Source organism: Ochotona curzoniae, unplaced genomic scaffold, assembly GCF_017591425.1.
Source record: "Ochotona curzoniae isolate NIBS_2020 unplaced genomic scaffold, NIBS_Ocur_1.0 scaffold_4701, whole genome shotgun sequence".
Taxonomy (NCBI): Eukaryota; Metazoa; Chordata; class Mammalia; order Lagomorpha; family Ochotonidae; genus Ochotona; species Ochotona curzoniae.
In genome coordinates, this window is record NW_024467122.1 from 64,889,046 (window position 1) to 64,914,713 (window position 25,668).

The 25,668-nt window shown below is 48.3% G+C and overlaps 1 protein-coding gene across 2 annotated transcripts in view; it reads right to left on the reverse strand.

Moving 5' to 3' along the window:
* Window positions 1-644: 644 nt before the first annotated feature.
* The window catches only part of ANXA2 (annexin A2), a 47,117-nt gene continuing 22,093 nt past the window's right edge, over window positions 645-25,668 (reverse strand). For both annotated transcript variants that reach the window (XM_040970031.1, XM_040970032.1), the window contains 10 exons: window positions 16,383-16,477; window positions 13,336-13,449; window positions 9,572-9,662; window positions 8,068-8,147; window positions 6,423-6,482; window positions 4,758-4,851; window positions 4,083-4,178; window positions 3,589-3,647; window positions 1,964-2,086; window positions 645-1,002 (listed from right to left, as the gene is read on the reverse strand). In XM_040970031.1, the coding sequence (XP_040825965.1) occupies window positions 943-1,002; window positions 1,964-2,086; window positions 3,589-3,647; window positions 4,083-4,178; window positions 4,758-4,851; window positions 6,423-6,482; window positions 8,068-8,147; window positions 9,572-9,662; window positions 13,336-13,449; window positions 16,383-16,477 (872 nt within the window). In that variant the 3' untranslated portion in view covers window positions 645-942. The remainder of the gene's footprint in view (window positions 1,003-1,963; window positions 2,087-3,588; window positions 3,648-4,082; window positions 4,179-4,757; window positions 4,852-6,422; window positions 6,483-8,067; window positions 8,148-9,571; window positions 9,663-13,335; window positions 13,450-16,382; window positions 16,478-25,668) is intronic.

The window sequence follows — 25,668 nt, forward strand, 5'->3', positions numbered from 1 at the left end:
CTAGAAATAACTTTTTTATTTGAAAGGCAGTTACTCAGAGAGAAGGAAAGACACAGAGAAAAATCATTCATCTGTTGGTCCATACTCCAAATGACCTCAACAGCTGGAGCTAAGCTGATCCAAAGCCAAGAGCCAGGAGCTTCCTCTGGGTCTCCCACATGGGTACAGGGTTCCAAGGCCTTGGGCCATCCTCTACTGCTTTCCAAGTCCACAGTAGGGAGCTTGATTGGAGATGGAGCAGCTGAGACATGGACCAGCAGCCATATGGCATGTCAATGCTGCAAGCAGAGGCTTGGCTTACTACACCAGGGTGCCAGCCTCATCCAACAGGACTTTCTATGACCATGGAAATGACCTCTACCCACATTGCCCAATATACTTCCCATCCAACAGAGTCAATGGCCACTGGCTCTATAGCATTTGAAATGTGGGTAGAAAGACTGAAGGCCAGAACATTTAAATTAATTTAAATTCAACTCAAGTTTGAAGAGGCTCACCTGGATAGTGCCCCCCATACCAGACAGCTCAGTTGCGGAACTTCCTTCCCCAGGGAAAGCCTGAGCCATCAATCAAACATGCAATCCTAAGCATGTCTGATTTTTGCACCATTCTAGGGAAAGCAAGGCCAACACAAGACTGGCTTCTAAAGTAAAAATTCAGTTTATTCTTGACACAGTACCCAAGAGGCAAAGTGTTTCACATCACAGACTTCACTCCCAATTCCTGGGAATGTTTGTTTCTTTGGCTTAATGGAGAGATTAGAAGGGAAAGTCAGGCAACAATGCTTTAGGCAACTGAAACACAATTGGGGGTGGTGGGCCAGGCTACCATCATTTTCACAGAGATAGGCACAGAGTCTGTTAGTGCAAGCTGGTTTTCTAGAACTGTTAGCGGGAAGCATGTGGAGCACCATGGGTGGCTGCTCAGGTCACGGGTGGGGCTTCAGTCATCTCCCCCGCACAGGTACAGCAGCGCTTTCTGGTAGTCGCCCTTGGTGTCTTGCTGCACATGGCCAAGGAGAGATAAGGAAGAAGGGATCATTACAAAGAAAAAACCATCCAAACACACCTGCACCTCGAAACACACAGCCAGCCATACCCGCACCCCAATATGCACAGCCAGCCACACCTACACCCCAGTACACAGAGCCAGCCACACCCAACACCATCAGCTCAACCATCCCTCTGTATGTGCCACTGGAGCAGGTGCTGGGGACACATCTGAGTCCCACTATACTGCAAGGCTGGCTCCTAAGGGACAGCATGGGGAGGCGACCAGAATACTCTTCCTGCAGGTCGCCTCCCTTTCTTCCTCACCCTGTATTCTCTACACAAAACTAGGGCATTTTCCTGCCTTCCTTTGGTTTGTGGATTCTCAAGGCCATGGGGAAATAAGCTGAGGAGGTGAGGAAGGCTCTCCTAAGAGATGATTCCTCCAGTTGAACTCTGCCTCCAGTAACTTGGGTGTCCCTTCCCCACTCTAGATTCATCCTTGGAAATTTCCAGGTCATTTAGAGCAGACACACATGGCAAAGTTGGTCTGAACTACCACGCTGGTCCCACTGTGAACAGAGTCCTTCCTGCACAGATGGACACTGAACTGAGGGCACAGACAGGAAGATGAGCAACCCCAGGGGGTCAGGCCAGCCACCAAGGCTATGCAAAGACAGACGCACAACGCAGACAAAATAGCAATGAGCGTCAGAGTGTCCTAAGGTTGTCTGTGATCACCAACATAACACAAACCATCATTACAGAGGAGCAGAGGGAAGGGATAAGACTTCTTTGCCTGATTCTATAAGACTCTAGGACAAGTCATAAACAATGCTTTCAAAATAAGTCCCTGATCTCTCACAACCAGTATCTCTTCCCCCAGAGAATGAAAAAACCAGAAAATCATGAGCCTGCCACCATTCTCTCAGGCCACCTGCCCAGGTACTGAGGGTGGCAGCACCGGGCCATACCTGGATGACGGAGTACAGGGACTTGCCGTACTTCCTCTTGAATTCAGACCTGATTTTCAGCATGTCCACTTCACTGCGGGAGACCATGATTCTGATGAGGACTTTGTCACGGGTCCCCTTGCCCTGAAACAGAAATTCATGTTCCCAGTTTAATTTTCTGAGAATACTACCACCCAAAACAGCCCAGGAAGTTCTCTTTCATGTGGGACTGCATGTTTCTTGATATTTGAACTCTTAAAATATTACAAACCCAACGGTGAAACAACTCCCTTATGAAAATAAGGAGCACTGGAGCATTCCAAACACCCCAGCATTTAACACACACATCTCCTACCCTGTGCATTCAATACACATTTTCTAAGGGGCCAGCACTGTTATGCAGTCGGTGAAGTTGCATCATGCAATGCCGGCATTTCATATCAGAGTGTTGGTTCAAGTCCTACCCACTCTATTTCTGGTCTAACTCCTTGCTTATGTACCTGGCAAAGGAACAGAAGACAGTCTAAACCCTTTGCTACCCATATGGGAAGCCCAGATGGCAAAAGTCCTGGCTTTGGCTCGGCTGAGCCCTAGCTTTTGCAGGCATTCAGGGAATGAACTAGTGGATGGAAAATTCTCTCTTTTTCTCTTTCTCCCTGTCTTGCTGATACTCTGCCTTTCAAGGAAACAAATAAATATTTTTTTAAAAAATATAGCTACTCCATGTGGGAAAAATAAATATTTACTGAGCACCAACTGTTGCAAAGCTCAATCTAAGAAGTATACAAATTTATTTATTTAATAAAATGAGTTCGATGCTCATGGGCTCAGAGAAGAAGTATAACACAGAGAGCAGAGAGCTCTGTACCACTTCGAACAGTAGGAACAGTCACTGGGTTCAACTTTAGAGCCTTAAGCCAGAAGCACTGAGGAAAGGATGCCATCTGACATGCAACCAAAGGGGTGGGAGGCAGCACGGACAAGGCAGGTGCTCCAGGAGGAAGGCACAGAGGCTGGGAGACACAAGGTAAGTTTGCAGCCTGGAAGATGGGATAGATTTGTGGAAAGAGAGGAACAGTTTCTTTATGGGAAAGGAGTGGGGCGGGCTGGGCAGAAGCACAGATGCAAAGGTACAATTTGCCATGTGGCCCCAAGCAGGCTGAGACTGCCTGGGCTCTGCTTGCCTCCCCCATAGAGGAAGTCCCAGGCTTTCTACAAAGGTTTCGCAGGGATGGGGAACATCCAGCCTAGGGGCCTATAAGACTCATGACACGGTTTTGATCTGATCATTGAACCACATGACGCCCACCACACAGCAGGTGCAGGCATGCACTTCCTCCAGAGGAGCAGCCCTCCGGGAAACCTGAGCAGGAAGCAGGCAGGGCTGCCCACAGAGCAGAGCGTCCCAGCCACAGCACTCTCCAGCACAGTGTGCCAGCCACGGCCCTCCGCAGCTCTGCATCCGACCACGTGTGCAAGCAGCACAGAGGGAGCAGATGGACTCGCAAGCTTTCTCGCCCGTCCAAGGCAGCCACAGTGCAGCAGTGGGCTCTGGCATCCCAACAGGAACAAGGGGAGCTGAGGTGGGGCACAGAATAAATGAAGCCCAGTGTGAACACACAGGCCTGTCAGCCCACCGCCCTTACCTTCATGGAGTCATACAGCCGATCGGCAAAATACAGGGGCTTGTTCTGAATGCAGTGCACTGCGGAGAGAGGGGAGTGTATCAGGAGCCCATGGTCACAGCGTCCACCAGAGGGCAGACCATACCCCGATGCTGGGGCACCAGGCGGGACGCAAAAGGAAAAGCGAGGGTAAGGGAAACTCGGGTCCTGCGGTCCGGCCCAGGTTTCGCTGGTGAAGTAATCCCTGCTGGGTCAGGACCTGGCTTCTGCGCAGCGGTTTCCATCCATGGGACTCTGAGGGCTATCGAAACCCAAAGGCACAGGTGACTGCCCCAACCCAGGCCATCCTTTTCTTGTTGTCTTACACTTCCCTAGCAGCCATCTATTCTACAAATTAAGCTTTCTTTGCATTTTGGGTCCTTAAAATACATAAAATGATTATCAAAAAGATTCTAGAATTGCCCCCTGTATACTAGGGATGGAGGCAGAGGGGGCAGGGGAGACACCTGGCTTACCTAGGTTCAGGAAAGCATTTTCCAGATCTCCTTTGACCTCCTTCTTGATGCTCTCTGGCATGTCATATGGGCTGTAGTTCTTGTATCTATCGAACACTGAGGAAACATGACCAATAATGATGTCAAACTCACAAGCCAGAGCTGCCGTGATCATCCCCACAGTTACACCCCAGGGTGATACAAATAAACTGATAGAATAAAAATGAGGAGGAACACAGCATCCTGAGAGCTCAGAAGTTGCCATGGTGACCCAGAGCTGACATCACACCAGCCAGACCATGCAGCTGTTCTGAAGGACATTGCACAGGCCACAGAACTGGACCTTCTCCATCCCCCCTAGATAGAACCAATGCTTTCTGGAAGCCACAAGAACCAGTCCAGAGTAAATCAGCCAAGTTCACTGCTTCAACAACCAGGCTGAGACAAAATGGCCTTCCAACCAGAATCACCAGCAAGCTAAAGCACAAGACATGGAAAATCTCTGGAGGAGTGAAGGACCCAGAATCGGAGCAAGGGATAAATGGACTTAGTGAAGGAAGATGGAGGAGCCCGGAAGAGTGCCTGGTGGAAAGAAAAAAAAAAATCACGTTCTGGCAGATGTGAGCCCCAGTGCAGATACACAGCTCACCTTCCCAGGAGCCCCCAGGCCCAAGTTTTCCTTGCCACAGCACCCACCTTTCTGGAGGTGGGACACGCTGCGCTCGGTCATGATGCTGATCCACTTGGGGACATCAGTTCCTTTTCTCTTCACTCCAGCATCATAGAGATCCTACAAAGAAAGCCAGCCAAGAGGTTGACTACAGGATGCAGAAGTAGGATACAGGAAATGTCATGCAAAAGAATGGGGAAGCTACACACTCCAAACTCGGAAGGGGAAAGCTCACCTGCACTGGGGCAAAAAAATAATAATAATAATAAAAGGTGGGCTGGCTGACCAGAAAGTCTTAATTTCTGTCAGTCTTCCTTAGGTACAGACAGATCGAACAAAGTCAAGCTGCAGACTATTCATGAGGCTGGTACTGTGCAAATTTCCCTCCTTGAATGGCAAAGGAAGGGCTGAGCAGGCTGCCTCCTTCTAGCAGGTTTCATGGCAGACAAGCTACAGATAATCTACTGAAGACTGCCAGACATCAGCTCCCCACATGGAGAGCTGTGCAGAGACTCCCGACATGATATTCCTGGAAGAAGAACCAGTCCAACCTCACTTTCAGTTACCAGAAAAGTCAGCGACCACAGGGAATGCGAAGAATAGTGGGAAGGGTGAGGGAAGAGAGATGCAGAGTACCTATTAGTTCAGCGATCTCCCACTGTCTGAGAGTTACAAAACCCCAGCCTCCGTGACTTGGTTGAATCCCTCTGCTGCCTCCTGCTAAGAGCCCTATGTGGGATATGATAAATTTTAAAGCTAACATGAATTTAAATTGTCTTTTTCTGCAACATTTGGACCGGCTTGGAATCCTCTGCTGGTCCTCTGGTAAAGGGTACAGTTATAGTTCGAAGCAACCTGAAGGAACTTAACAAATAGTCCTCAGGAATGACGGATGGTGGAATTAGAACTGGCAACAGTTCTCCTCAGCCCAAATGCAAGCAGCGCAGAAGGCTGTCCTGCCCCTCTTGCACTTGTACCCTCCTCTGGCACTCCCCATGATGCTCTGTTCAAGTGCAAGCACCCCCATGTGCCCAGCAATGCACACCCGCAGAACTTGTGCCAAACAGTGAGTGTGAGCCAGATTACTGATCCCATTATAAACACCAGCATCCTAAGACAATGGGCTCTCATGAATGCTGCTCCTGGAAAGCAGGAACAGAATTCCCATCGTCAGCCGGACATGGGTTTCAAATTGGTCCACAGAACCCCAGGCAAGGGTGGAGACAACTTCCCCTGCTGCAGACTGTGGACAGAGTCTGTGACTCTAACAGGTAGGGGGGACAGCAGTGACGAGGTATGACTCCCTGGAGTAGGACATAAGAGAAGCCACCTGTCACACAGCAAAGACATTCAGACGGCCCCAGACGGAGGTTCATATGGATTCTAGGGTCTGCTACCAGCAGGTGCACAGGAGCACCTTCCTGGAGGTAGATCCCTCTGACCCAGGAGACCCCTCAGATGCCTACAACACTGGCCAACACTTTGTCTGCAACCTCATCAGGGACCCTGACCCAGAACCTCCACTCTAAACTACTCCCTAATATTTGATTCATGCAGACTGAGATAAATGCATGTTGTCTTAAGCCGCTAGGGTTGGGGTTTTGCTACCCAGGGATGGATTCCTGAACAGAGGATCCCATCCAGAGATTCACTGAAAAGCCGAAGCCCAAACCCAGCTGGCTGGCACTTACCCGGGCATCTTGATCAATCTGCTCATAATCAATGACGGAGCCATCCTCTGCTCTTCTACCCTACAGGGGAAAGAATTAAAACATCAAATCTATTTCTGTATTTTAAAACTGAAAATGCTTCCTTCCCAACCCACTGGAAGCCATGACTTAATGCTCCAAGCACATACCCACTTAAAATTTTCCTTCCATTAAGGGCTACACAAAGCCAAGGAATGGCAAATTAGTGGAGGCAGCGAGTAGATGCTAGGCCTTACTACCACCAACCTCCTCACCTTGGCACCCAGTCCTGGTCAGGGCACAGAGCTCACTACTGAGTTCATCGAGCTCACTCCACATGGAGAAATGGGCACAGGATAGATGGTAAAAGAACTGTGCAAACTGAACCCGGACGTCTGGGTTGGAGCAGGTTCATGGAGCGGAGGGGATGAGGGTCCATGACACAGGACAGTCCAGGTAGAGGCAGACACAGGCTCAGGTAGCAAGGTCCTGGCCAGCAGAGCAGGGCAGTGTAGGGCAGGAAGGAGGGAGAGAAGGAGCAAGGAAGGGGAGGAGGCAAGGAGGGAGGCTCAAGGTAAAGGTGGCTGGGAGTCAGGATTTCCTGCAGCAGAAATGGATTTTGATCAGGGTTATAGAAGGGTGAAAGCATGCATGGTCAGACACAAAATGGGTGGCAGAGGAAGAAAGCAAATAGAGTGAAGAGTGTGGGAGTTGCTGTCAAAATGGAGAAGTGAGTGGGCCAGCATACAGTGCACACATCACTCATTTGTCACCAGGCTTCCTGGACAAAGCAGTCCCTCCTCCTTCTCCAGCATGTAAGACATGACACTTCACACTTGGCTGGAACTCGAGACTCGTGGAGGAAGCACCTCTCCATGCTGTGTTCATATGTTCACACTAGCTCTGCAAAGATCCCACTTCAGGCAACGGACCACAGGGGCAAAAATTCTCTTTAAGCAGGGAGAGCAGACGAAGGAAACAAGAGGGTCACTTCCACGGGGCCTGCGCTGTGGTATAGCCGGTAAACGCTCTGGCCACCTGGAACTCTGGCTTCCCACATGGGCACTGGGCTGGGTCCCGACTGCTCCACGTCCCATCCATCTCCTTGCTGACTGCAGCCTGGGCAGCAGAGGATGGCCCAAGTACTTGGGCCCTTGCCAGTCATGTGGGAGACCCAGTTCTAACTCCCAGCTCCTGGCTTCAGCCTGGCTCTGCTCTGGTTATTGCAGCCACTTTGGGAGCAAACCAGCAGATGGAAAATCTTTTTGTCTCTTACTATTTATCCCTCTGACTTGTTCAAATAAACAAATCTGTTTTTAAAAAATCACTTCCTGCTGTGATAGAAGCAAAGTGACCTTCCCAAAGCGACAAGGGGAAGGCTTCCCCATAAATCCAGGCCAGAACTTGAGAGCTGCCCATCCCTCCGCTGGCTCCCGAAGTCCACTCGTCCATGCGGTTTTACAGGATAAGAAATCCTATTATCCAAAACTGACAACTCTGCAGTGACAGTGCAAGAAAGTGTCAGAAATGCAGCTGAATTTTGGAGTCAGGCACCAGGGATTTAGTTAATTCGCTCCCAAGGATAAAATGAGGTATGTGCCTTGCCTTGAGAGGAAGTGAGGCCAAAGAAACAAAGAGAGAAGCCAACCTTGGCAAGAGCCACCATCAGCTTGCGGAAGTCCCCAGAGGTGTCGGAGACGATGTCCTTCTCCAGGTCAGTCTTGTACACTAGGAAAACAGCATATCCGGTTTTACGGCTCCTTTCCACACACGCAACTCCCCGCCTGCCCCCATCACCCTCTTCCTCACTAAGACTCCGAAAAGTTCAGACAGCTGTGTCAGCACAGAAGTATCCACGCTCCCCAACACAGACTGAGAGTGGCTTGTCTGGGTGAGATGCGAGCTGGTCATGATCAGATCTTAGGGACACACAGGGCTCCTCAGGGGCACTTTTCAACAGTCACTACTCATTCTGAGAATCACAAAACTTGCAAAGTAGAACGCACACAGAGTTGTGCTTTATCAGCTGCTGGTCGAGAAAATGCACTATGACAAAGGCTTTGGGATAAAGGCGTAGAGTTTACTATTTAACAGAGCATCTACTTAGAGATGCAGTAGCAATGCCAGCTGCGTGATCTGTTTCACCCTCAGCCTTCTGCACTGCCTGGTGCAGGACCCACGGGCGTCTTGCCCATAATGCTTCATCATGCACAGTTCAGGGTTGGGATCTTCACAATCAGAAACTAAAAAGCCCTCAGTACATGGGATCTATCTAGGATACTTTCTCTTTCTCAATAAATACTTTTTCAAAATAGGTTATTCTTTTTTTTTCTTTCATTTCTTTCTACCCTTTTTTAGTAGTGCTAGTCGAACGAAATGATGAAAACGTAGGTGGGCCCAGTGCTACAGTGCAGCACGTTAAGCCTCTGTCTGCAATGCCAGCAGCCCAAATGGGCACCGATTTGAGTACTGGCTGCCCAATTTCAGATTCAATTCCCTGCAAATGCACCTGGAAAAGCAATGGAAGATAGCCAGATCCTGGACCCCTGCCACCCACACAGAACACTGGCTGAAGTTCCTGGCTCCTGGCTTTGCTCTGGCTCAGCCCTGGCTATTGTAGCCATTTGGGAGAGTGAATCTGCCTCTTCCTCTCTCTCTGTACCTATGCCTTTCACATAAATAAATAAATCTCTATTTAAAATTTTAAAAAAGGAAGAAACAAAAATGCAGGAAAGGTGGGTTCTCAGTCTAATGAGTAAACTCCAGGCGGGGGTACCTGAGCCCTTTGGCTCCATTTCCAAGCCCAGCTCAGGTGCATGCTGGGAGCCAGGTGATGGTCGGTAGTTGGGTCCTTGCCACCCACACAGACACCTGGCTGGAGCCCCCTGTTTATTTCCACTTGAGTCTGGCCCACCTCTGGCCATTGTGGGCATCTGGGGAGTGGATTAGCACACGGGAAGTCGGTTTGCCTCTTTCTGTCTTCCTGCCTCTCGAGCAAATGAACGATTCTGTGTTTTTAAAACGCAGCCCATACAGCGGTGGAGGAGAGGCCCCTGGATAACCTTGCCTGGGGATGCAGGCATTTCTGCACATCCGGCCTCCCGGGCCTCCTATCCCAAACACTTCCCAGGGCAGAGAAATGGGCTACTCACTTTCCTTGTAAACTCTGTTAATATCCTGCAGCTCCTGGTTGGTCCTTGAGCAGATGATCTCAATGAGGGAGTCCTCGTCAGTTCCCAGGCCCTGTGAACGAAGAAGCCCCAACATCAGATGGCAAAGCCTTCGTTGCCATGAACGCATGCCTGGGACCACGCCGCCAGGTGCACAGCAAGCCTGGCTCGGGGGTGACGGAGTGGTCTTTCCTTACATTCCCACGGATGTACTCCTCAGCACAACTGCATGGTATTTTCTACTCTAGAGCACAGGATGGTAAAAACAATGTGTTTGAGTTCAACTATGATTTCAAAAAGAAAACAGTGAAATGGGCAGAGACAGAATGTGCCAAAATGTCCAAAATGGAACCACCTCCTCCTCCTATTTCTCAATGTCTATAATAACCATTCACTTTTTAAAAAATCTGTTTTTGTTGAAAAGTCAGATATACAGAGAGAAAGAGAGACAGAGAGGAAGATCTTCCATCCATTGATTCACTCCTCAAGTGGCCACAAAACCAGAATTGAGCTGACCCGAAGCCAGGAGCCTCTTTCGGGTCTCCCACATGGCTGCAGGGTCCCAAGGCTTTGGACCGTCCTTGACTGCTTTCCCAGGCCATAAGCAGGGAGCTGGATGGGAAGTGGAGCTGCCGGGATTAGAACCGACACCCATATGGGATCCTGACCATGCAAGGTGAGGACTTTAGCTGTTAGGCTACCGTGCCGGACCCTACTCTTTTTTTAAAAGATGGGAAATAACGTTGTTCATTCAGAGTGCTTCCCACTCTGTTCAAATACAGGTAACTGAAAACGTCCCTCATTGGCTGCAGGCAGTTCGTCAGGCGGAGAGTAAGTCATCTTAGCATGGAGAGGGACAGTCAAGATCAAAATTTCAGCTTCACTTCTTTGAAATGTAAAATTGAGTGAATGTTAAAACTTTCACTCTTGTGCTTCTATTTTTACTGATGATTATGCACTCTTTGGGCATTTTAGGGAAGCAAAAGGAAATAATGAAGTGCCAAATAAATCTAGACACCATCACTTTATTAGGGAGTCAGAAGTTGATGGGTGATGTATTCAAATTTAATACACACACTTTAGAGCGGGCCAGACAGCTTGAAAAGAACTCAATGAAACGTGCATTTCAAAGCTGGTTTCATGATCAAAGTCCAGATTTAATCATCAGGATTCTCTAAGACTGATCTTCCCGAATATGGAAATGACACTTTGAACTGGGGAGAATTACAACTGTTTAAAATGTAAATCAATTATAAGGTGTTAATACAATAAGAAACTTACTTATCCACATGAAAAGTGTGTCGGCTATTAATTAAACTTATTACAGTTTATACGTCCCTCCAAAAAGTGGTTGTGTAATATGAGCTAAGCCTCAGGTTAGTGGTTAATTTGGACTTTTATTCTCCGGCTCATCTTGGAGTCCCTAGCTCTTCTGGCAGAGTTTTTAGTTATCATCTGTAGAGGTCCCCACAGGGCCAGACAGGCTTCCCTGGGTATCCAAAGGTCCAGGCAACATTCCGTAACAGATGTCATGGGATAACGACAGACCCGACCTTGAGTGTTTGAGGGACGGACAGCATTTCAACCTGCAGGGTAAAAGAACCAGAGCCTGAAAACAACCCATCCCCTGGGAGCAGCTCTGTCCCCTGAGCCGGGAGACACACGAGGCAGCTGTGGCAACATCACTCCCATTCACTGGCTTCCGCCGCTGATGGAGGCCAGAGTTAATGCCTTGAGAAAGCTCGAGCAATGCTTCTCATCTCTACAGCGGAAGGCGACCTCGGCCGTCTCCAGGCCTTGGCCCCAGCTTCGCACAGGCTGTCCGCAGTTCCTAATACGAGGCAAACTTCTACCGTGCCATACGGCGGACACTGCCGCTGGTATTGCCAGAAGTCAGAACAGACTGGGGTTTTTTTTTTTGGTTTGTTTTGGTTTTTGGTGTTTTTTTTTTTTAAGTTCAGTTCATGTCACTTCCAGCTTTATGGATTTCAGAAGGGTACTCAGCCGTGATGGCTAATGGAAGAGCTGGCAAAAGGTCAAAGATGTAGCAGTTCAAGTTCCTTGTGGTGGGCTCTGTTACATGGATGACAACAATGACGGACACTCCAATGTGGGGCTGTTTCCAGTCAATAATACCCGGGAACAGGTACCGGGAGAGTCACACGAACTCAATGGATTCCTGCCAACTTGTGTGGGGTGGAAGGCCGAGGGAGGCCAGTTCAGGCACTCGGCTCCGGGAGCTCTTGGTTAAACAGGATCATTAAATGCTGTTGACAGTAGATTCTTTTTTTAAAGATTTATTTTTTTTTTTTTATTATTTTTTCATTGGAAAGGCGGATATACAGAGAGGAGAGACAGAGAGGAAGATCTTCCGTCCGATGATTCACTCCCCAAGTGAGCGCAACGGGCCGATACTATGCCGATCCGAAGCAAGGAGCCTCTTCCGGGTCTCCCGCGCGGGTGCAGGTTCCCAAAGCCTTGGGCCATCCTCGACTGCTTTCCCAGGCCACAGGCAGGGAGCTGGAAGGGAAGCGGGGCTGCCGGGATTAGAACCGGCGCCCATATGGGATCCCGGGCGTGCAAGGCGAGGACCTTTAACCACTTGCGCCACCGCGCCGGGCCCGACAGTAGATTCTTAATGACACCTTCCTTTCACTCGATCCTCCTAAGGGAGACTTCACGCGAGACTGCTCAGATCAACTGAGCTCAGCATGGGCCAAAAAGCTGAACAAGTGAAGGAAGGAGACTGAACTACAAACATTTCCACAGCCCTGAACTACCCTGGACCATGCCCAGTGTGTGTGCTGTGGCCAGAGGCTCCCTGAGGAATGGCTGGCCACCGCACTGTGACAGTAGCTCTGGGGACAGGCTTATAGCGGTGCGAGGTCTGTTCATAATAAATTCAGGGACAGGAGCAGCAGACAAAACACAGAATTAAAAAAAAAAAAAAATCCCACAGAATGCCCTCTGCGGTGGAAGTTTTCCCCAGTTGGAGCAGCAGAGGGCAGTCTCGGATCATGAAAACCGGCAGGCACCGGTCGAAAACGGTCCACCCGCCTTCTCCTCAGCACACACACTGAATGTGCACCTATTTAACCGTAGATCATCCTCGCTGTCTCCCACACACCCTAATTCAGACAATTTGCAACCCAGAATGGTTACCATGCTACTTCACCTTGAATGTTATGTTCAACATAACTTTGGACACAAAGAAATAGGAGCTACGAGACCCAGAACTAAGTAAGGACAGGTATCAGTCTAAAATCAGCCCTTGCATGCGCCGGGAGGGTCTGCACACACGGACTGCCTGCTTCTCAAACCAATGACAAGACTGACCAAGGGGAGGGCAGAGAAAGAAATGCCACCGGCAGAATTCGCAAGCTCCACCAAACAAAAGCTGAGCTGTTCTTTTCCTTAATCTCACAAGGCGTCCCTTTCATGGAGGAAGTGTAATCAAGGAAATCGTTTCCCCAAATGGTATTCCGATTGCCCAGGTGCCGAATAGTAGCAGCTGGGAGCAGACTGACTTTTCAGCATCATAAAATGTCTTTCGTTTCAAAAACAGTAATTGAAATATTTTTGGTACAAATCCTGAAACTTGTAGCTTCAGTTCATTCAAAAAAACAAAAAAATGGCTCCAAATGAGAACTCAACAAAACCAGCAATCACCTAATTACACTCTGCAAGTTGCAATTCACCCGTCTTCACGGCAGATCTGACGGAGCCGACACCCCGCACGTGCTTACCTTCATGGAGGCCTTCAATTCGGAGGCATCATACTGAGCAGGTGTCTTCAATAGGCCCAAAATCACTGTCTCCAGGTGGCCCGACAAGGCTGACTTCAAGGCCGCGGCAAGTTCCTTCAAGCAAACGTGGCAAACAGTAACTCTCACATCCCCTCACGACTCACCCAGGGAGACCCACAGGCATTAGCAGTCTTGGCCCACTCTGGACTTGCGTCCAAATCCCTCTGGAGCACTTCCTGCATTACAGCCAGAGGTCAGCACCCGAAGAGCAGGCTTTGTGGCGACGATATCCCTTAAGATCCAAGCTCACAGGGCATTCTACAATCAGAAGGAGACTAGGGGAGCATACACTTCCTCAAGGGCAAGGACCTCTAGCCCTTGACCATCCACTGCAAGGCAGGGCACTTTCTGGAGTCAGGTCCCGGGCAAGACAGAGATGGAGAGAGAAATCCCTGTGGCTGCTGATGTCCTGAAAATAGGTCTGTGCTGGGGGTGACCCCTCCAAGTGTTCATAATGAGCCAGAACAAGGGAAGAAGGGTTAAAAAGTTTTGCTATGTAAAATACTTTAATGCATAATAACACGACCTTGGTCTGTCCATACCCAGTTAACTTGGTGTTGATGGGGAGAGAGGCAAGCAAAGCTCCCACCCACAGCCCCTTGAGATCCCTGCTGGCTGAAGGGTTCCACAGTCCTCCTGAATACACAAGACTTTGATGCAGAGGTCTGAATCAGAGCACATCAGCATGATCAGCATGGCTGCAAACAATGCTTCCTCCTGGGTTAGAATTCTTCCCAATTACTGGCATTGGGGGACAGCTAAACTCTCCCACCATAATTATTTCCATCTCCCATCTCACTTTTCTGCTCAGCTTCTCTCCCCTTCTTTCTTCCCCCCACCCCTGCTTTCCAATGGCACCCATGGCACCTGCCACATTTAGGTTTATCCCTTGAGATATCTATGGGTTGGAAGCGGTGATTGGCAGCTGGCTTGAGAGAGAATCGTTTCAAATCAGAGAAGGGAACATTAAAATTGACACAGTTCTTAGCAATCATCGGGCCCAATTCTCTCACTACAGACTTTCTCTGGCTTCCTGGCATCCCATGTACCCATAGCACTTAGGAGAGTGCATTTGAAGCAACACCTCCCAATTATACTACCAGTTTTCCAATTTGGAACCTTGAGGTTAGGTCATTCCAAACTTAGCCTGCTCTAGACCCCTCTATCTGCTCTCTGTTCAAACCTCAAATAGCATTTGGGCACCTGCTGACTTCATTCACTTCTATTCTTAACTTTTTATGGGTGTTCAGTTTCCTGTTTCTCACAATGACCAGCTTTTGCACTTAAAAACCTCTGAAATGATTAATATATTGAAAACAAAAGAAAACAAAACAGAAAACATCATTCCGTGTAAGGGGGAGCCTTGTATCTGGTTGAACATGAAGAAAACCAAACAATAAGGCCTTCCTCCCAGATCCTCTCCACGTCTGCTGGTTCTTTAAGCTCAGCCCCGGGGCTCACATTCCCCATGTGCTCTGCAAATAGCTTATTAGCAATGATAAAGGACCTCTTCAATTTCTTTCAGGAATGGTCTCAAGTTGTTCAGAGACCTTTCTGTGAAAGACAGCTCTTCCTTACCCAATGTCATTAAGAACAGTAGGACACTGAAAGGTCCCTGGCACAGAACAAAGCTGTGCGGACAGGTGCTGAGCCCCATTGGGATTCTGGTAAGTTCTCCCACCATCAGGGCCTGTGAAAGCTTTGCTCTCCATCTATCTAATCGGAAGCTGAGATTCAAGGTGGCTTTCTTTCGTTTTGTTTTTGCATGTGTGTACACACCCAAGTGTGTTCCTAGGCCACACTTGCTAAGGTGACAGCTGAATGAACAATGATTTATCTACTGTCCCAAGAAGTGGGCCTCCTTGCCTTAAGAGGAACTAGCCTCTTCCAGGTCAGAGGAGCCCTTTTGGAGCCTTTGTGTCTCATTGTAGAAGATTAATACACGTCTAGTGGAACAAGAATTTCAATGCACTTGAGATGAAAGACACCAGATGCTTTCCTATTTATGTTCTTTCCAACTGCTTTGTGTGTGGGGAGGGGGGTTGGAAATGGGAGCTCCAGCCAGGCTTGACCTGAGACTCCCAGGTTCCTGGGGGGTCCCGTCAATCCCAAGGACAGAAATCTCCCTCTGAGAACACGACCAGCCTTGCCTCCACTGTGGCTAGGCAAGAAAGTCATAAGTCAGACAGGAGCTGCAGGGAGCCAACCACATTTAGTGCACGGTCCAAGAATAAATCAAAGGCTTTTAATAGCAAACTGTTAAAAATAAAGCAGTACATCCTTAAAAATAAAATTTCCTAACACTGTGACAAAATATAGGATGAGCAAGCGCTGGCTGGTCCTTAACCGTGAGTGGACAAGCAAAGGAAAAGGCACACAAAGACCCTGGAAATAGGGAGAGCATGGCCGGCTGAAGATAGCCTGGGAGACCAGGCAAGTGTTCACCAAGTGCATGCCTGGCAAAACTCCCAAGAATCCCAGGGTGGGTTTTTTTGTTTATTTGTTTGTTTATTTGGGGGTCTTGTGGGAGAGGTTTTAGAAGGAAATGAGTGTGTTCATCTCGATACTCAGTGGGGGCTACTGTCCTAAGATTAGACTCAAAACAACTCATCAAGAGCAAGCAGAAGGCAGCTAAAGACCAAGGGGTTGCTGCATGTGGATACCCGAGCGCAGGGTCTGGCGCAAAGCAAACACTGCATATGTGGTGCCTGTGATCACTGCTGTTCATATTCCCTAGCCTTTCTAAAGTCTGTTCCCAGAGGCTGGCAGCCCCCTCCACATCAAAAGGGTATTGTCCTTGCACTCTAACCACAGCAGAGGCTATGTACACCTGAGTGTAATTCTCGCCAGGACAAAAGGGTCCCCAGGGGTTCCATCCAGAAGATTCTTGCTGGTGAGAGCCACATACAATTGGAGAACAAGGAAAGGCGTGTTTGAGGCAATCGGTTGTTCCAATCCATGCCCTCGGTCCCTGAGAGTGCCTGTACCTTTTTGGTCCTCCTCTGGTAGGCGAAGGCAATGTCCTGTCTCTGGGCATTGCTGCGGTTGGTCAAGATGTTGACGATGGTGACCTCATCCACACCTAGAGAAACACAAGTTGTGGACACTTAACAGACATGCTCTCCAGTACTGCAGGCTAACACAGAAGATTTAAAGCAGTGTTCTTAGTTTTTTAATAATATGGTTTTATTATTATTTGAAAGAGTTACAGAGAAGAGAGACAAGCAGAGATATCTTCCATTCACTGGTTCACCTCCCAAATGGCTACAACTGCCAAAGCTGGGCCAGGCCGAAGCCAGGAATCAGGAGCTTCATCCAGGGCTCCCAAGTAGGAGCAGGGGCCCAAGTACCTGGGACATCCTCTGCTGCTTTCCCAGGCATATCAGCACGGAGCTAGATTGGAAATAGAGCAGCCTGGACTCCAACCAGCACTCATATGAGATGCCAGTGCTGCAGGTGGCAACCCAGCCTGCTATGGTGCACAGTGCCAGCCCCAGAGCAGTATTTTGCAAACTGAAATCTATGATCTGTTTTCCAAATTGAAGAATCAGTACCCCAAGATTTGTTCCTTCTCTGTTGTCAGTGTCCTCTGCCCAACCTGAACACCCTCTTCCTCTTTTTATCTTGACAGCCTTGAACCTAAGTGGACCTTTTAAATTATGTGTTTTTTTTAAAAGCTATTTTATTCATAAATTGGTTTCTAGCATCAACAGTAGCAGGTGCATTTGTGAGGCTTTGACAGTCAGATAGAACAACAAGATTTAGGAGAATTTTAAATGAAGGTCCCCAAATTGCCACTTAACTGGAGATTTAATAGACAGTAACTGCAGACTGAATTAATAGAGACAATTATTTATATTTATTGCAGGATTATGGCTATAGAAGCAGCTAGGTATAATTTCTATAATTATAGAAACTGTCATGACAAATGAGTCAGATTTAATATGGCAGTTGTATTTTAATAGCATAATTGATTAATACAATCATATTTATTGAAGACTAAATTGTTTTGTAAGGAAAATAAACGTTCCACTGCCTTTAATCTTCAATAGGCAATTTTAATAATCAATTTTACAACTTTATTAAAAAGAGTAAGTGTTTTAATCTAAATTAAATCTAAATTGGGAGGTTTGAAGTGCCACCGAAATATTTTAGTACCTATTTTAATTGGAACATGTGTATTTACAAAGATAAGCAATGCATTCTGGCATCTGAAAGTTTCCAATTTCATATCAGAAGTGCCCCGAACAAGCCATTTAACTGAAGGAAGCATGACTTTAAGAACTTGGAAATGTGAAAGGTCTCTCTCCTCACCAATTATTAACTTTGTTTAACGAAAGGAAATCTTCGGCATAATTTGTGGGGGAGACAACAGACTCCAAGCACGTGAGGACCCCTGCAAACCACGAACAGCCGGGGCTAGAGCCAACCAGAGGAGTCCCAGACACAGAAGGACAAACATCCGCTTTGAGAACACAAGGAACAGCAAGCGGACTGACACTGGAGGAACTATGAAGTCTTGACAGGGTGAGATGAAAAAAATACAGTTAGATTTTCTGGGTATAAAAATAAATTTCTTAAAATCTCCAATTGAGTTCTGTCCAATATAGTAATTATCATATCTGCATCATCTATGATTTTAGCTCTCAGTTTAGAGTGGCCAGCATAAACACAGAAACCCAACTGCTGAGTACAAGAGCTTCAGAGATGCTCATTTCAGCACTGCACAATATCACAAATTAAAGGGGTGAACTATGTCCAGTAAGAGACTGATCAAATGTCTCTTTGTCCCTCCAGTGCGATAGCATGCACTCACTTCCGGAGTGACTTGAACATCTGCAACGTTTCCATCAGAACCTGTTAAGGCTACAGGGATACCTGACTGGTCTGCACTGGGACTTAAGAACGCATGCACACACACACACACGCACGCACGCACACACACACGCACGCATGCATGCACACACGCGCACACGCACGCACACACACATGCACACACGCACGCACACACATGCGTGCACACACACATGCACGCACACACACACGCACGCACACACGCACGCGCGCACACGCACGCACACACACATGCACACACACACACGCACATGCACACACTTTCCTTCCTCCTTTCCACCTTCCCTCCCTCCTCCTTCCTGTCTTCTTTCGATGGATGGATGGATGGATGGATGGATGGATGGATGGATGGATGGATAGATGATAGACAGATAATCTCAAAAAGCCTATGGCCCTAACTTTATGAGGAAAATCGTTTGTTTATTCACTTACTCTGCCTTATACCTAACTTTACTACCCACATCTGAAAATCCGAAAGAACCAAAACTAAATACAATTCTATTCTCTAACCTCAATTCTATTTCTTGAAATCAACCAAAGGGCCACTAACCTGAACACGAACTAAGAACTAGAAAATCATTCTCTCAAGGGCCACTATGAGGTAAGCCTCCACCCACACTGTTGGCATCTGATACAGGCGCTGGTTTGAGTCCTGGATGCTCCATTTCCAGTCCAACTCCCTGCTAATACATCTGGGAAAGCAGCAGCAGATGACCCAAGTGCTTGGGCTCCTGCACACCCATCTGGGTGAAGCTCCTGGTTCCTAGCTTCAGAGCAGCCATTGAGGCCATTTGGAAAGTGAACCAGCAAATGAAGATCTCTCTTTTGTCCCTCTTTCCTCTCTCTGCAACTCTATGTTTCAAATAAAATTAAGAAATAAATCTTTTTTTAAAAAAAATCATTATCTCGGGCCCGGCGCGGTGGCGCAAGTGGTTAAAGGTCCTCGCCTTGCACGCCCGGGATCCCATATGGGCACCGGTTCTAATCCCAGCAGCCCCGCTTCCCTTCCAGCTCCCTGCCTGTGGCCCGGGAAAGCAGCCGAGGACGGCCCAAAGCTTTGGGAACCTGCACCCGCGTGGGAGACCCGGAAGAGGCTCCTGGCTTCGGATCGGCATAGTATCGGCCCGTTGCGCTCACTTGGGGAGTGAATCATCGGACGGAAGATCTTCCTCTCTGTCTCTCCTCTCTGTATATCCGCCTTTCCAATGAAAAAATAATAAAAATAAATCTTTAAAAAAAAAATCATTATCTCTCTTGGAAACAAATATAAAGTTAATATTTTATATCACAATGGGGTCCCTAACCCACCTGTACTGCTGATATCACATGGAACATTCATTAAAATTCTAGTCCCCTGGACCCTAGATACCCCTTGGTATCTGCTGGTTATTACTCTAAGGTGTTGCACCCCGGAAGCAGCACTGCAGTCAGCTCCATTTGGGTCTTCCACGTGGGTGACAGGAACCCAGTCATTTGAGCCATCACTACTATCTCACAGGATCTGCATTATCAGGAAACTGGAGCCAGGACTGACCCCAAATACTCTATAAGGACCACGGGCATCCAAACCAGTTTGCTGCTGATCAAACAAACCAAGTAAGAAATAACACCTAAAAGAGTTTATTCCACAAACCGTGACACAGTCCCTTGCTCAGAGTCGATAAAACCATTCTTTTCTTCCCCCTCCTTTTTGCAGCAGATAAGTGTCCAGCCAGCAGAGTGGGAAAGCAATCCAATTATTGGAAATCCCCATAAAGAGCCTGAGTGGTTAACCTGCCTCTCACCTAGAAGGCAGCTACCACTAGAGTCTGAAGGAATCTAATGCATTTTACCTAAATAATTTACCAAGCAAACAGCCTGCTGAGCTGCGGTGCCTAACATGCTGGGGCTCTTGACAAGTGAACCATGTAACGCATTACACACATGCCAATGCCAGTAACTACAAGGAAACTAAAGAGTGGCTATTTCTGTAGGCTGAAAGCTTGTCCACCCCGCTCCTCATACCCCTAAGCCTCACCTGCATCAGCTATTCCTCTCACACCTGAAGCCCAGGACCAACTGTCTAATGAGAGCCACTTACAGCAAGCCGTCTGCCGTGACACCGGCATATGCAGCTCGGCCTGCCTGTGGGACAGCTCCTGCTTATCACCTGAACAGCTTGCCTCCTGCCCACCTGCTGCCATAATTGGCAAGGCTGGGGATTCCTACGGAAATAGGGGTCAGCACGTTACTGTCTTCCGCCACCCCAGGATGCAGCTGAAGGGTGAGGGTACAATACTCAGCACAAACTCCCAGCTGTGCTCAGCCGGGACGTGAGGAAAGCCTCACAAGGAATGTGGCTCCAGGGGCCCTGGAAAGGCGGCTCTGCCTCCTCAGGCTTTCCTGACCACTCCAGTTCCACCGGGGCTGGTTTGCTGGGCAGAGGACCCAGGGTCTAAAAGAACCTGAGAAGTGGGGCAGAAGCCTCGAGAAGAGGCAACAAGCGATCCCGAAGAAACCTCAGCGAAAGTTCCCTCTGGGGAGCAGTGCTGCGGCTGAGGGGTGATCCAGGCAGACCTGTAACTTTTCAGAGGTGGGTCTGTGGCTAAAATGCCAGTAAGGACACTGGCTTTCCATATCAGCGCTGGAGTCAGGTTCAAGTCCCAGCTCTGCTTTTTGCCAGTGTCCTCCTGGGAGGCAGACAAGATGGCTCAAGTACTAGGGGCCCTGCTACCCACTGGAAGACCTGGGCTGAGTCGCAGGTTCTGGCCTTGGTGCAGCCTATCCCAGTTAAAACAGGAAGGTGGGAAATGAATCAGCAGATGGGAGCTTCCAATCTCAATCTCTCTCTCTCTCTCTCTCTCTCTCTCTCTCTCTCTTTCTCTCTCCCTCCCTCCCTTCCTCCCTCCCTCTCTGTGTCTTTCAAATAGCTTTAAATTTTAAAACTAAAAATTTATTTTCAGAGCCCAGCACGATAGTCTAGTAGCTAAAGTCCTTGCCTTGTATGTGCCGGGATCCCATATGGGCCTCACTTCATATTCCAACTACTCTACTTCCCTTCCAGCTCCCTGTCTGTGTCCTGGGAAAGCAGTCACGGACAGCCCAAAGTTTTGGGACCCTGCACCCACGTGGGAGACCCGGAGGAGGCTCCTGGCTTCTGATTTCAGATTGGCTCAGCTCCGGCTGCTGCAGCTACTTGGAGAGTGAAACAGCAGACGAAAGATCTTTCTCTGTCTCTCCTTCTCTATGTAAATCTCATTTTCCAATAAAAAATAAATATATCTTTAAAAAAATATATTTAAGGGACCCAGAACAGTAGCCTAGTGGCTAAAGTCCTTGCTTTGCCAGTGCTGGGATCCCATGTGGGGAGGCCCCATTTCCCATTCAGCTCCCTGCTTGCAGCGTGGAAAAGCAGTTAAAGACAGCCCAAAGCCTTGCGACCCTGCACCTGCGCGGGAGACCCGAAAGAAGCTCCAGGCTCCTGGCTTCACATCAGCTCAGCTCTGGCCATTGCGGTCACTTGGGGAGTGAATCATTAGACGGAAGATCTTCCTCTCTGTCTCTCCTCCTCTCTGTATATCTGACTTTCCAATAAAAATAAAAAATATTTCTTAAAAAAATATATATATATATTTTAAATCCATTTTCAAAACCAATATAAATTAAGGTATCACAGACTGGGGACCCAAACACAACACATGTGTTCATAAGATACACCACTAGCACTTTTATAAATATTTACTCCTTTTTAAGGAAACATTATTTTATGTATTTGAAGGGCATGGGGTTAGAGACAGCAAGACAAAGAGAGATGGAACTTTCTTCTGCTGGTCCCCGTCCTAAAGGGCTGCAACTGCCAGCACTAGATCAAAGCCAGGAACCTGGGACCCCATCTGACATTCCCAGGTGGGTTGCAGCAGCCCGACCACTTTCACTGCTTTGCTAAGTCATGTTAGCAGGAAGCTGAGTCAAATGTAAAGCAGCCAGGACGCAAACTGGGGTTCTTGTGAACAGTGCAATGACTCAACAGGCTATCCTCCACCTGCAGTGCCAGCATCTCATATGGGCACCGGTTCTAGTACTGGCTGCTCCAGTTCCAACCAAACTTCCTGTTTAACAACTGGAAAAGCAGCAAAGGATGGTTTAAGTCCTTGTGCACCTGCACACATGTGGAAGACTTATAAGAAACTCCTGGATCCTGGCTTCAGACAGGTTCAGCTTTGGCTGTTGCAACCATTTGGGAGTAAACCAGCAGATGGAATCTCTCTCCGTCTCTGTCTCTACTTCTCTCTGTAAATCTGGCTTTCAAATAAAAATAAATACATTTTTATCATGGGATGCAGAAGTCAAAGGCGAGGTCAGCTGTGCAACAGTGCTTGCCCCTAACATTTTACTCAAAGGACCATCCCTGTTCCAAGTGCCAACCAAGTTGAAGCCACAGCTCTGATAGGTGAATGCCACTACAGGTGCCACTGACAGCAGGGCTCCCGCAAAAACTTTAGGGTCCTGGATCCCTCAAGCCATCCACCTCATCTCTATGACGCCTAAAAAACAGTCAAGTCTCAATCGATGTCTGAATTCAAAGCCATAAAGTCAACCTCCTGGAGTCCCCCCTTCCCACTGTAGGTGGAAGCCACCCACTAGGAGCTCCAGCGTCTGGCACTCCATGGAAAATGTGTGTCTTTATTGACCCTGGCAAGGGCCCAACAGCCGTTTGGAACAGGATGCTGACTCAAATCTGCCGAGACACACTGGCTGCACCAAGAAAATGGATTTCATCCGTGTTTGAAGAGCTGGGAGGTACCCAGGATGAGGTGGGGGAGCGGGTGCCTTGGTGAAAAGTCGAGGACAACAGCCTAGATCCTCTCCTTATTCAGGGCACTCACTCACACCAGTGTCAAAGCTTTGAGGAAATCATCTTTGCAACAAGCTCCGAGGCATACAAGGAGGGCGTAGCCACAGACCCACGGGTGTGCACATGTGGGCACATCCTGCTCATTTTAGTAACTACAACCTTCTACTTGGGGAACCTCCTGCATGCCAGGCAATCTACCAGGTGCTTCCTTCACCTGCATTCTCTAAAGCACCTGCACCACACCCATGCCAGGTGGGTGAAGCCGTCACGCCTGTTGTGCCAGTGAGAAAGTCAGTGCCCATGGAGGGCAGGGCTGCAGTCAAGGCCACACCAGCAAGTCACTTACAGGATTGAGATTCTTACCAGGATTCAAGAATCTGGTTCTTGACAACTGCCAACCCTGCGTCCTGTTATAAACACTGCCCCAGGCCTCAGCGGGTTCAGCTGCCTCTTGGTGTGCCCACTTCCCAAATCAGAGCACCAGCTGGAGTCCCAGCTGCTCTGCGTCTGATCCAGCTTCCTGCTAAGGCCCAAGGCACTTGGACCCTGGCCACCCAAGTGGGAGACGGGAGAGTCCCTGACTCCTGGCCTCAGCCTAATCTTGCCCTGGCTGTTGCTCATAGTTGGGAAGTTAACCAGTAGCTGGAAGACTTCCTCTCAGATCTCCTCCACACCCGTCTCCTGTCACTTTTCCTGGAAAATAAGTAAACAGATAAATAAATAGCTTTCTCTTAAAAAGACAGAGAAAACTCAAAACCTGTAAACAACAGGAAGATAAGTTACCTTCCTGAGATGTGTCTCTAACGGCAAGCTGTGAACACATTCTTCAGGGGCATGCTCTTGAATTCCATTTGCTACACAGCAGCCGAGGGGCTCACCTCCACGCCCTCCCTTGCCTGAGTGTCTCAGCCTCATGAACACAGATGATGACAGATTTCTTTTATACCATGATACCGAAAAGACTGGCCGAGCTAGACATCAGGAATGCGTCCCCTGCCCCCACCCACCATTGACTTTGGTCTATGAAAATGCCAGGGAAGACAGACTCATCTTTGCCAGGAGCACACATTCATTTAGCACTCCAGTGACATGATACACCCTGGCAGCTGCCTGAGACCAGAGAGAAAACAAGTATAGCCCCAGGTGAGGGACGGGTCTGGGGCCCTCAGGACCTGGCCCAAGTCTGGCAAAGTCTGGAGACGAGGCTTTAAAGAGGCAGCAGAAGCAGCTTTGGTCTAGAAAGCACATTTTTCCTCATTTTGTTCCCATCTCACCTCAGCCGAGTTTCTCAGATGGGATTTCAGATCTCAGCTGTTGGGTAACTAGATACTTCCATGATCTAGAAGCTGGCTGCTTTCTATGCATGATTATGTATTATGTATAATATAAAATGTATTATATATGAATATGCATTAATATATATTATTTAAAATTTATTTACTTATTTGAAAGGAAGAGTTGTGGAAAGAGGAAAAGATCCAAAAAAAGAGAAAGCTATCTTCCAGCCAACAGTTTGCTCCCCAATGGTTGCAACAACATGGCTGTGCCAGGCCAAAGCCAGGAGCTTCTTCCAGGTGTCCTGTGTAGGTGGCAAGGACTCAAGTACACAGGACATCTTTCACTCTGCCTTCCCAGACGTACTTGCAGGGAGTTCAACTGGAAGTCGAGCAGCCACCACCTGAACTGGCACCCATATGGGATACCGGCTTTGCAGGAGACTAGCTATGCCACAACACCAGCTCCAAATGATCATCTTCCTGGACTACTCTGCAGGACCAGCAACAAAACATAAAGCTGTCCACCACGCAAGATGTAAATATAATTTCCAGTGAAGGCACTTGCATAAAATGCATGTACTAGTTTATACTGACTCTATCAGTCTTAGGAGAGAAACAGAAATCAACAAAGTTGCTCTTCTCAACCCAGCCTGGAGTTGTTCACTTTGGACCTGGTTCCTTTCACCATCCTCAGGTGGAACTGGTATTTTGCTAACCTTAGGGTAAAGTGGTAACCATACTTTATAAAAAGAAAAGAGCTGAGCAGACGCAGGCCTTGAAAGCTGATGCCTATCACTAGGAAGGGCCCGGGGACCACGTCTGGCATCTTAGAGAAGCCCCTGGTGTGGGTGCCACAGCCGTACGCAGGGCCAACCAGCTGTGACACAGCTCAAGTCTCTTCTCACCCAGCACTGGAGTGGAACATAACTGGAGCACAAAGAGAAAAGCCTGGGCCCCGGGAAGCGCCTGCTCCCTCCTGTGTGCAGCGGAGAGGATGAGAAGGGCCGGAGGGCCTTGAGCTCGCCCTTTCTCACCAGGCTGTTTGCCAACTCTCCCCAGACAGAGGCCGCTTTTGCTCCCGCGCCCTTAAGACAACACAATGTTGATTCCGCTGTGCTCAGCTGAAGGTGTGCAAGTGAAATCCAGACACCTGTCCTGGCTTGCTTTCCAGAGCGGGGAGGCAAGTAGAGTCTTCCAGCCGAGCAGAAAATCTTAAGCGCTTCTATTTTCAAAGTGTAAGAACAAGAAGCACAAAAACTTGCTGCAGTTACGCTTCTATACTTGTGCTTCTGAGAAGGGAGGGAAAAA